Source organism: Oncorhynchus masou, chromosome 10 (genome assembly GCF_036934945.1).
Source record: "Oncorhynchus masou masou isolate Uvic2021 chromosome 10, UVic_Omas_1.1, whole genome shotgun sequence".
Classification (NCBI taxonomy): domain Eukaryota; kingdom Metazoa; phylum Chordata; class Actinopteri; order Salmoniformes; family Salmonidae; genus Oncorhynchus; species Oncorhynchus masou.
In genome coordinates this window covers 48375893-48388330 of record NC_088221.1, presented here as the reverse complement: position 1 = coordinate 48388330, position 12438 = coordinate 48375893, and the positions used below count along the sequence as shown (strand labels likewise).

At 44.1% G+C, this 12438-nt stretch overlaps 1 protein-coding gene and 1 pseudogene across 1 annotated transcript in view; both read right to left on the bottom strand.

Annotated features, from left to right (window-relative positions):
• Positions 1–12438, bottom strand: part of LOC135547713 (protein FAM124A-like) — a 622546-nt pseudogene that overhangs the window by 255536 nt on the left and 354572 nt on the right.
• Positions 1–12438, bottom strand: part of trpm2 (transient receptor potential cation channel, subfamily M, member 2) — an 83545-nt gene that overhangs the window by 20795 nt on the left and 50312 nt on the right. Inside the window, exons 13-19 of the mRNA XM_064976946.1 lie at positions 11709–11854; positions 11219–11331; positions 10588–10692; positions 10269–10350; positions 9933–10082; positions 9602–9720; positions 8857–8989 (exon numbers count right to left, since the gene is read on the bottom strand). Of these exons, the coding sequence (XP_064833018.1) occupies positions 8857–8989; positions 9602–9720; positions 9933–10082; positions 10269–10350; positions 10588–10692; positions 11219–11331; positions 11709–11854 (848 nt within the window). The remainder of the gene's footprint in view (positions 1–8856; positions 8990–9601; positions 9721–9932; positions 10083–10268; positions 10351–10587; positions 10693–11218; positions 11332–11708; positions 11855–12438) is intronic.

The window sequence follows — 12438 nt, the reverse complement described above, 5'->3', positions numbered from 1 at the left end:
CTGTGCAAGCCTAACCTAGACCGTGGGCATTAACCCTTCACAGTTAAAAGAAGGTGTTTACATAAAAAAGTTTGCATTGACTTCTCTCCACATAGGAATACATTGGCTTCACCTCTAAATTCAACCTGAAGCCTATGTGGGTTATGAATGCCTTATGAACCTGTCTTCTATGACAGTCCATCAGACCACTATGAGGCCTACCTGTGTCGATTCTAAGCTTCCTGGAGCAACCGGAAGTGGTTAAATTCACCCAAAAGGTATTTGGATGTACATCACCAGCAAAGGTGAAAATGACTCTGCATTCAACCCTGTGTAGATCAGTCAATTATCAACTTAAAGACTTAAAACTCAGGATTCTGTAAGTGTCTATGTCAATCAAGACGTGTGTACTTATAGCTTCCTGTGCCAACCGGAAGTCCCATAATTGGTGTCTCAGGGGCTGTTTGGAAGGGTTAAAAAATCAGATCTGTCCAAAACTTCATATGTGTTATTAGGCAACCCCCATGAACTGTAAATCAGTCATTTTTCCCATAAAAATTCAAAGGAAAACTAAATCACATAGATACACAACTTGGATGGAGGGACGTATTGGGGTGTGTAGAGACTGACAGTGCCTCCAATAGTTAGCTTTGTTCGAGCTAAAAAAGAACCGTCAGACCTAGAGTTCCGAAACTTTAGAAACCTGTTCTAGACCTCAGGTCGATAGTGCGTGGTGAGTTAGGTGGCTGTAGAAGGTTCTCGGACCGAGAAACAGCCTCGTACATTTGCAATGACTTCAATTCATTTGGACCATTACTAAAATGGCGAAGTTTAGAAAAGTCTCAGAGACACAAGACTAGGTGCATTGAAACCGGCTCGGCCCATAGACACGGACCCCAACGTTTCTGTCCGATAGCTCATTCAAGGACCCCATAGCAAGGCATGGAAAAAAAGTGGATTTTCAGCACGAATTAGGGTTTTACTCGGACACCAAATGACCTATCGAGCCGAAACTCGGGATTCGGGGTCGCCTCACATAGGACTACACATAATGTCCGAACTGGACCCGCAGCTAGAACGTAACTATGGGTTTTACGTTTTTATTATGTTTTAAACTAAAGGCGCTGTGAATTATGGGCCTGCTCTGACATATGTGATAGTTGGCTTCTAAATGAGTTGGAAAAAGTGGGTTTGGTGTCAATTGGTATCAGTTTGGTGTCAGAATGACATCTAATTGACTGATGGACACTGACTTGCTAGTTGACGTTTGTTAATTTGCGATATGTTTAAGCGGAGAGGAACCATCACCAAAATGGCATTCTGAAATCAACACAAAAAATGGCATCACCATAGTGTCCAGACTGTGCCGAGTCCAACGAGGCGCCCCGCTTGACCGTAGCTCGCTCAGTCTGAGCGCAGCGACCATGAGAAAAGTAGGCCCAAAATGAAGCCTGCACCACGTCATTTGATTTTGGGTGACAGCGGCGGAACCGTTAGGTTTAGAAGGACAATTCAAACACAGGAATGTTCCTAAGGTCCTCCCGATCTGTGCAAGCCTAACCTTGACCGTTTGACATTAACCCTTCACAGTTAAAAGAAGGTGTTTACATAAAAACAGTTTGCATTGACTTCTCTCCCCATAGGAATACATTGCCTGCTCCCCTAAATTCAACCTGGAGTCTATATGGGTTATGAATGCCTTATGAACCTGTCTTCGGTACCAGTCCATCAGGCCACTGTAAGGTCTACCTGTGTCGATTCCAAGCTTCCTGGACCAACCGGAAGTGGTTAAAATCGCCCTAAAAGTGTATACCCATACCCTGCCTGCAGTTTGATAGACATAGTGCATTCAACCCTGTGTAAATCAGTCAGTTTTTATGGTAAAGACTTAAAACTTAAAAACTCAGGATTCTGTAATAGTACCCCAATGAGGATGTGTGTTGAGTTATAGCTTCCTGTGCCAACCGGAAGTGCCATAATTGGTGTCTCATGGGCTGTTTCAGGGGTTAAAAAAATCAGATCTTTCCAAAACTTCATATATGTGATTAGGCAACCCCCATGAACTGTAAATCAGTCATTTTTCCCATAAAATTTCAAAGGAAAACTAAATCACACACACACACAGCTTGGAATTAGGGACCCATTGGGGTGCGTAGAGACATACACTCCTGCATTACTTAACCTTGTTGGAACTTTTAAAGAACCGTCAGACCTAGAGTTCCGAAACTTTAAAATCCTGTTCTAGACCTCAGGTCGATAGTGCGTGGTGAGTTACGGCGCTCTAGAAGGTTCTCGGACCGAGAAACAGCCTCGAACATTTGCAATGACTTCAATTCATTTTGACCATTACGAAAATGGCGACATTTAGAAATGTCCCAGAGTCACAAGACTAGGTGCATTGTGACTGTCTCGGTTATAGAGACAGAACCCAACGTTTCTGTCCGATAGCTCATTCAAGGACCCCGTAGCAAGGCATGGAAAAAAGTGGATTTTCAGCACCAATTAGGGTTTTACTCGGACACCAAATGACCTATCAAGCCGAAACTCGGGATTCGGGTCGCCTCAGCTAGGCCTACACATAACACAAGAAATGGACCCGCAGCTAGAACGTAACTACGTGTTTTATGGTTTTTTTATGGTTTGAACCGAAGGCGTTGTGAATTTTGGGCCAGCTCTGAAGTATGTGATACTTGGCTCCTAAACAAGTTGGGAAAAGTGGGTTTGGTGTCAGTTTGTATCAGTTTGGTGTCAGAATGATATCAAATTGACTGATGGACAGTGACTTGCAGGTGACTCTTGTCCATTTGCAATATGTTTAAGCGGTGAGGTACCATCACCAAAAGTGACATTCTGAAATCAACCCTAACGAGCGATGGAGAGGTACCAGAATCACTGCCCAGCCATCCCGAGTTCATCGGGACAGTCAATTTGGCATTCCTGCACGATTTTTATGGCATGACAACTTGGTGATGGTGAATGCCCAGTTAACCATATTGCAAATGCACAGTGACTTTGCAAGAGTGAGAAAACATCAACAAATGGACATTCTGAAATCAACCCTAACGAGCGATGGAGAGGTACCAGAATCACTGCCCAGCCATCCCGAGTTCATCGGGACAGTCAATTTTGCATTCCTGCACGATTTTCAGTGACTTTGCAAAAGTGAGAAAACATTTGCAATATGTTTTAACAGTGAGGTACCATCACCAAAAGTGACATTCTGAAATCAACCCAAACGAGCGATGGAGAGGTACCAGAATCACTGCCCAGCCATTCCGAGTTCATCGGGCCAGTCAATTTGGCATTCCTGCACGATTTTTATAGCATGACAAATTCGTGATGGTGAATGCCCAGTTAACCATATTGCAAATGCACAGTGACTTTGCAAAAGTGAGAAAACATAAACAAATGGACATGATGAAATCAACACCACGAGTGATTGAAAGGAACAACAATCACTGCCCGGCCATCCCGAGTTCATCAGGCCAGTCAATTTTGCATTTCTGAAGGATTTTTGAGCATGTCAAATTTCTTATGACATTTGGCCCCCACAAAACATATGCAAGTAAAAAAAAAAAAAATATGATAATAAAATATGACTAAAGTATGTTGATACAGTTCTTATACGTGTGTAATTGACACAAAATTCTAAAGAATTTTGAAAAACGGTCCAGAAAGCACTTTTTTAGGGGTGTGTGAAGTTTTTTATGAAATTTTGCAATTATTGACTTTTGACTTCTGACTTCCTATGAAATCATATTGCAAATGGAGAAAACACATGCAATAATGCACAAGTAAAAAAGAAATTATGATAATAAAATTGGACAAAAGTATATTCATACAGTTCTTACACATGTGTAATTGACAAAAAAAGCGAAAGAATTTCAAAAAACGGTCCAGAAAGCACTTTTTTAAGGGGTGATAAGTTTTTGACAAAAAATTCATTTTTTCAAAATTTGGCTTTTGGATGTTGACTTGGGGTCCATTTCCTATATGAAAAACCAAGGTAGAGCGCACACGCCACCTGCTGGATTTTTGAAGTGTTACAACTGGCAATTGCCATATGGCATTTGCAAAACATTTTGGATGAATCAACGCCGATTTGGGTGGTATTGTCCATCGTGTACATGGTTTGTACAATGCCAATGGTTTCCCATTCATTTTTGTCCATTTCAGGGGGAATTCCTTACTTACATCAGTACCCCAGGTCATCTTAGGTTTCATTACATACAGTCGAAAAAACCTTGGATCACTGTTACTCTAAATTCCACGACGCATATAAGGCCCTGCCCCGCCCCCTTTCGGAAAAGCTGACCACGACTCCATTTTGCTGATACCTGCCTACAGACAAAAACTAAAAAAAGAAGCTCCCACACTGAGGTCTGTCCAACGCTGGTCCGACCAAGCTGACTCCACACTCCAAGACTGCTTCCATCACATGGACTGGGACATGTTTCGTATTGCGTCAGATAACAACATTGACGAATACGCTGATTCGGTGGGCGAGTTCATTAGAACGTGTGTTCTATGATGTCGTTCCCATAGCAACGATTAAAACATTCCCTAACCAGAAACCGTGGATTGATGGCAGCATTCGCGTGAAACTGAAAGCGCGAACCACTGCTTTCAATCAGGGCAAGGTGTCTGGTAACATGACTGAATACAAACGGTGCAGCTATTCCCTCTGTAAGGCTATCAAACAAGCTAAGCGTCAGTACAGAGACAAAGTAGAATCTCAATTCAACGGCTCAGACACAAGAGGCATGTGGCAGGGTCTACAGTCAATCACGGACTACAGGAATAAATCCAGCCCAGTCACGGACCAGGATGTCCTGCTCCCAGGCAGACTAAATAACTTTTTTGCCCGCTTTGAGGACAATACTGTGCCACTGACACGGCCTGCAACGGAAACATGCGGTCTCTCCTTCACTGCAGCCGAGGTGAGTAAAACATTTAAACGTGTTAACCCTCGCAAGGCTGCAGGCCCAGACGGCATCCCCAGCCGCGCCCTCAGAGCATGCGCAGACCAGCTTGCTGGTGTGTTTACGGACATATTCAATCAATCCCTATACCAGTCTGCTGTTCCCACATGCTTCAAGAGGGCCACCATTGTTCCTGTTCCCAAGAAAGCTAAGGTAACTGAGCTAAACGACTACCGCCCCTTAGCACTCACTTCCGTCATCATGAAGTGCTTTGAGAGACTAGTCAAGGACCATATCACCTCCACCCTGCCTGACACCCTAGACCCACTCCAATTTGCTTATCGCCCAAATAGGTCCACAGACAATGCAATCTCAACCACATTGCACACTGCCCTAACCCATCTGGACAAGAGGAATACCTATGTGAGAATGCTGTTCATCGACTACAGCTCGGCATTCAACACCATAGTACCCTCCAAGCTCGTCATCAAGCTCGAGACCCTGGGTCTTGACCCTGCCCTGTGCAACTGGGTACTGGACTTCCTGACGGGCCACCCCCAGGTGGTGAGGATAGGTAACAACATCTCCTCCCGCTGATCCTCAACACTGGGGCCCCACAAGGGTGCGTTCTGAGCCCTCTCCTGTACTCCCTGTTCACCCACGACTGCGTGGCCACGCACGCCTCCAACTCAATCATCAAGTTTGCGGACGACACAACAGTGGTAGGCTTGATTACCAACAACGACGAGAAGGCCTACAGGGAGGAGGTGAGGGCCCTCGGAGTGTGGTGTCAGAAAAATAACCTCACACTCAACGTCAACAAAACTAAGGAGATGATTGTGGACTTCAGGAAACAGCAGAGGGAACACCCCCTATCCACATCGATGGAACAGTAGTGGAGAGAGTAGCAAGTTTTAAGTTCCTCGGCATACACATCACAGACAAACTGAATTGGTCCACTCACACAGACAGCATCGTGAAGAAGGCGCAGCAGCGCCTCTTCAACCTCAGGAGGCTGAAGAAATTTGGCTTGTCACCAAAAGCATTCACAAACTTCTACAGATGCACAATCGAGAGCATCCTGGCAGGCTGTATCACCGCCTGGTACGGCAACTGCTCCGCCCTCAACCGTAAGGCTCTCCAGAGGGTAGTGAGGTCTGCACAACGCATCACCGGGGGCAAACTACCTGCCCTCCAGGACACCTACACCACCCGATGTTACAGGAAGGCCATAAAGATCATCAAGGACATCAACCACCCGAGCCACTGCCTGTTCACCCCGCTATCATCCAGAAGGCGAGGTCAGTACAGGTGCATCAAAGCTGGGACCGAGAGACTGAAAAACAGCTTCTATCTCAAGGCCATCAGACTGTTAAACAGCCACCACTAACATTGAGTGGCTGCTGCCAACACACTGACACTGACTCAACTCCAGCCACTTTAATAATGAGAATTGATGGGAAATGATGTAAATATATCACTAGCCCAATGATGTAAATATATCACTCGCCACTTTAAACAATGCTACCTTATATAATGTTACTTACCCTACATTATTCATCTCATATGCATACGTATATACTGTACTCTATATCATCGACTGCATCCTTATGTAATACATGTATCACTAGCCACTTTAACTATGCCACTTTGTTTACATACTCATCTCATATGTATATACTGTACTCGATACCATCTACTGTATCTTGCCTATGCTGCTCTGTACCATCACTCATTCATATATCCTTATGTACATATTCTTTATCCCCTTTATCCCTTGTGTATAAGACAGTAGATTAGGAATTGTTAGTTTTATTACTTGTTGGTTATTACTGCATTGTCGGAACTAGAAGCACAAGCATTTCGCTACACTCGCATTAACATCTGCTAACCATGTGTATGTGACAAATAAAATTTGATTTGATTTAGTTAAAAAAGCAAAATCAGATTATTATGTTAATATAGTATCTGAATGTACAGGGAACCCAGCTAAATTCTGAACGCTGTTAAATCACCGAAGTGTTGTGTCTCCTCTTCTCTCCCATAATAAATTAATTTAGATTCTGGCCCAATTACTGACAGAATGTATATCATTAATGCTTTTAATCATCATTTTATCTCTACAGGATTTATATTTGAATGGATTTCAAAGCCAGCTCTTAAAAAGAGTAGTTTGGATGTAGATGGTGAAAATTCACTGATAAAGAAGTCCTGGATGCTTTGTTAACATGGGTTGATCATTTGGAGCATCCCTTATTACTGGATCAGTAGCCAACATTTTTTATTTAACATTGTTATCAGGAAGGCATTCGACACTGTTGATCATTATCAAGAGTAGGCCTGGGATATACAGCCTATTTATGGTTTCAGAATTACCTTAGTGACAGAACTCAGGCCATCTTGTTAGATGGGGTTTAATCTGAATTATCTTCATGATAGAACTCAGGCCATCTTGATAGATGGGGTTTAATCTGAATTATCTTCGCGACAGAACTCAGGCCATCTTGATTGATGGGGTTAAATCTGAAATATTTTAGCAACAGAACTCAGGCCATCTTGATAGATGGGGTTTAATCTGAATTATCTTCGCGACAGAACTCAGGCCATCTTGATAGATGGGGTTAAATCTGAATTTCTTGAGATTCAAAAGGTGTTCCTCAGGGTTCGATAATGGGTCCATTATTGTTCACGTTGTATATTAATGACATAGGAAACACTGTTAAAACTTGTATCATTCATCTCTATGCAGATGACAGAGTTATGTATTCCTGTGCCACCTCTGTGCAACAGGCCATTTGTGAACTTCAGCATGACTTTGATTCAATTCAGAAATCACTTACAGATCTTAAATTAGTGTTAAATATAAGTAAAACCAAGCTCATGCTGTTCTTTAGGTCACGGAATGTTGACCCTGAGGACCTGCATATCTGTTCTATAAATGGAGCCCACAATGAGCTTGTTTCTCAATATAAGTACCTGGGTGTCTGGATTGATGACAAGTTGTCCTTTGTAATGCATATAAAACACCTGACTAAGAAGCTAAGATTGTTTTTATATCGAAATAAATCATGCCTAATACCCTGACTACACCACTTGCGTCGCTTGCGCGAGAGTTGCAAAATACATTTTGAAATCTATGTTACTCAATTATTGCACCCACACTGCTCGCACGCGTCAACGAGTGTCTGCGTTGCCAAAGGATAAAATAGAAGTCCTTTCTATTTCTGACGCAGATCGCGCTGCAAGTCCTGCCTCTCCCATCTCCTCTTTGGTCTATAGAAGCGTAGTAAGGTCGTCGTAGTAATACTATGAAAGTTTAGATGCAAATCACCATGTAAGTACAAAGATGAAAAAGTCTGGAAGGAGGAGAGATGACTATAAAGAATTCGGCTGACCGTTTTATGTGTGGATTAATTGCCGGAGTAGAGGACCTTGTGCATTTCATGTAAAATAACAACTCAATGTTTATATCCCAGGACAAATTAGCTTGCAACAGCAAGCTAGCTAAATAGGACAAATTAGCTAGCAAGTGCAAGCTAGCTAGCTACATTGCCATAAATGTTTAATGCTTTTCAACCTGTCCCCAAATTTAATGTAATTGGTTCAGAGTTGGTTTTAATATTTTAACCTGCGTGTCGTGGTCGCGTTTGGTGTAGGGGGACAAAATAATTGTATGCACGATGGCGCGCAGCCGGTTTGGGTTCCGTGTTAGCATTAAATATAGGAGAAAGATTGTTCAAACCACGCTTCTCCCTGTATTGGATTTTGGTGGTATTGTTTACATGCTACCTAAAACCCTTGGTTGCATTCTACCATTCAGGATTATGCTTTATCACAGGGGAATATTTTAGGACTCATCATTGTAGTCTGTATAAAATGTAGGATGTACCTCTCTGTCTGTAAGAAGAGAAAACACAATAACATGAAGTTAATGTGTATCAATCCATCCTCTCACCATTCTCCTGACGATGATGATCTTGGGGCCCAGAGTTTTACTGATGATGAATATGGCCATGAGACGAAGACAGAAGATGATGAAGTCGATACACAGGATGACCTTCCCTGCATAGAACAACCTGGTGGTCAGTCTGCAAGTGAAATATACAGTAGATTAGTAGTATGAGATCAGCTCTTGATAGACATTAACGCTGGAATCATTAATGGTGAAACTGCCACGGCCATTTGCTGTATTACATTGCTGCTGCACATGAAGCTGTTTCCCCACAGCGGAGTCGATCTTTAATGCTAGCTAGTGTTTCCTACAATGGAGTCCATATTTAATGCTAGCTAGCATTTCCTACAGCGGAGTCCATCTTTAACGCTAGCTAGCGTTTCCTACAGTGGAGTCCATCTTTAACACTAGCTAGCGTTCCCTACAGCGGACTCCATATTTAACGCAAGCTAGTGTTTTCTACAGTGGAGTCCATCTTTAACGCTAGCTAGCGTTCCCTACAGCGGAGTCCATCTTTAATGTTAGCTAGCGTTCCCTACAGCGGAGTCCATATTTAATGCTAGCTACCATTCCCTACAGTGGAGTCTAACTAGCGTTCCCTACAATGGAGTCCATATTTAACGCTAGCCAGCGTTCCCTACAGTGGTGTCCATCTTAAACGTTAACTACCATTCCCTACAGTGGAGTTCATCTTTAACGGTAGCGAGCGTTAGAGGAAGAAGAACACGAGGAAGAGGAGGCAGCTCACCTGAAGACCAGGCCGATGATGAAGAGCAGTATGGACAGAAAGTCTAGAATGTTCCACATGTCATTAATGTACATATCAGCCTTCTTACGGAACCCAAACCCATCTGGGTCATGGAACAGCTGAGGGCACAAACAACATATAGTTAATACTGTAGACACATCCATCTTCTAACGTCATACTCGTTTGGCCAATTTATTTTGACTAGGATGTGTGTGTGTGTGTGTGTGTGTGTGTGTGTGTGTGTGTGTGTGTGTGTGTGTGTGTGTGTGTGTGTGTGTGTGTGTGTGTGTGTGTGTGTGTGTGTGTGCATGCACAGGACAATGTGTCTCACCTGTCGGACCTCCTCACAGACCAATGAGATGAGCCAGACATAGAGAAGCCCCTCCCTCCAGGAGGGCGTGGTTTGGAAGTCGATCATCAGCACCACAGAAAACAGCAGCAGGAAGCTGAAGTAGGACAAGATGTTCCAGTAGAACTTCACCTGTATGGGGAGAGGTCAACAGAGGTTCAGGGGCCAGGTAAGGTTTAACAACAACAGTAGAACTTCACCTGTATGGGGAGAAGTCAACAGAGGTCAGGTGTCAGGTAAGGGTTAACAGCAACAGTTGAACTTTACCTGGAGAGAGATCAACAGAGGTTAGTGGTGAGAGGTTGGGTAAGGGTTTACCTGAGGAGAGGTGAAGAGGCTGACCAGCCGGGTGGAGACAGTCAACGGCTTCAGACCCAGAGGGTTCCTGACAGGGAGGTCACTGAGGGGGCAGACGGCAAAGGTGAGAGGTCAGGAGGGAGAGGTCAGGGGTGAGGTGTCAGGTAAGTGTTTATAGCTGCAGAATGTAACTCAATATGAAACAGAAATGTCACCCTTTGTCCTTCTAGTGCACTACTTTAATAGGGAATAGGGGGCCATCTTGGAAAGACCCCCAGTCTACTCTTATAGGGAAGAGGGGGCCATCTGGGACAGACTCTCAGTGTATAATCAGACTCACTGTACAGGATACTTCCTCCTGGTGCAGGCCTGACTTCCTGTTAATGACTCCATGGTGAGCAGCTCAGCACTCCTCTCTGCCTCTCTCTGGATGGAGTCATCACGCCTGGGGGATTAGAGAGGATTTTACTCATCCAGACCCAGAACATGTTCAGCGTTTAGTCATTTATACATCCAGTTAGATTCACTTCCCTGAGTGAGCAAGATGGCAGTTCAGTCTTCTACCATTGGGTGTTGCTGCAGCCATGTGATGTGCCTGAGGTTTTACGACATTCTCTCTCCTCACCCAGACTCTGTCCTCCTATCTCTGGTAAACCACTACATTGTTACAGAGCTGTGGCCAGCAGTACCTACCTGAATACCAGGAAGGCAGTGTAGATGAGCCGGAAGAACAGCACAGAGTAGCACCCTCCACAGAGGGGTTAGTGGACAGAGGTTAGTTACCTGAATCCCAGGAAGCCAGTGTAGATGAGCAGGAAGAACAGCACAGAGTAGCACCCTTCACAGAAGGGTTAGGGGACAGGGTTGGGGGTTAGGGGCCGGGGTTAGGGGACAGGGTTAGGGGCCACGGTTAGGGGCCAGTGATAGAGGTTAGGGCTTAGGGGCAAGATTAGGGATCAGAGATTAGTTACCTGAATCCCAGGAAGCCAGTGTAAATGAGAGGGAAGAACAGCATACATAGCAGCACCCTCCACAGAGGATTGTCCGCCGCCAGCTCCCCACACCAGATCTGGGTCAGGAGAGCCTGGGGAAAACAGAACGGAAGACTCAGGACCAGATCTGGGTCAGGAGTGCCTGGGGGAGACAGAACAGATGACTCGGGACCAGTTCTGGATCATGAGAGCCTGATTCTGGATCAGTTCTGGATCAGGAGAACCTGAGGTTTTGGGGGAGGCAGAGCAGACGACTCAGGACCAATCACAGAAACAGTGCTACACAATACGCATAAGGGAACACCTGCTTTAGAAACCGTTTAATCCACTACTACTCCACTAGATCTCACAAGACCAAAGGAAGTGTAAGGAAAATATTTGCGAGAAGTGTGATTTATTAAATACAATTCAAAAGGCTAGTGATAATATAACTGGAGTTACCTGAACCCCAGAATGACCTTTGACCTACCTGAACCCCAGAGTGAGCAACAAAGCTCTTGTCATCAGCCTCCAGAGCCAGCCTCAGACAAGTGGTTTGACCCCAGGATGAAGAGATCCGGATTAGCAGCCTCTGGGCACGCTCCTCATCACAGCAGTGGCACTCATTGAACACACCTGAGACAACACACACGCACACAGGACATACACTGAACACACCTGACAGACAGGACAAGACCACTCATGGAACACACCTAAGAGAGACAGGACTTGGTCACTCAGTCTCACCACAAGATAACAGGACTGACAGACGGGAGAATAATTTGTAAAATAAAGTCTGCTCATTAATTTCCAGTGCTTGACTTGGACTGAAATAGATGTCAGTACTCATTTTTGGCCGGTACAATTTATATTTCGGTGCAGGGCCTAGTTGCATAAAACCCTTCAGAATTTACCTTAAGGAATTACCTTAATAACTACATGAGTGGAACAATTAATGTATTATGGATTGATTGTTTTGATTGTTGTTATGCTAATGGTGACATGGGTAAAGAATTTGTGTACCAAAGACATTGACACTTTACTCAGCATGTCCTGGTGAATGAAGAGGGCGAACTCTGATCCTGAGAGTGAAACTGACCTATATCCAAATTGTAATTTTTGATGATAATGATAATACTCAGGAACTGTAGCAAGTTTATGCTAATGGAACATAGAGTCCATGGGCATTTCCTTATAAATAATGAGATCATGATGCTTGT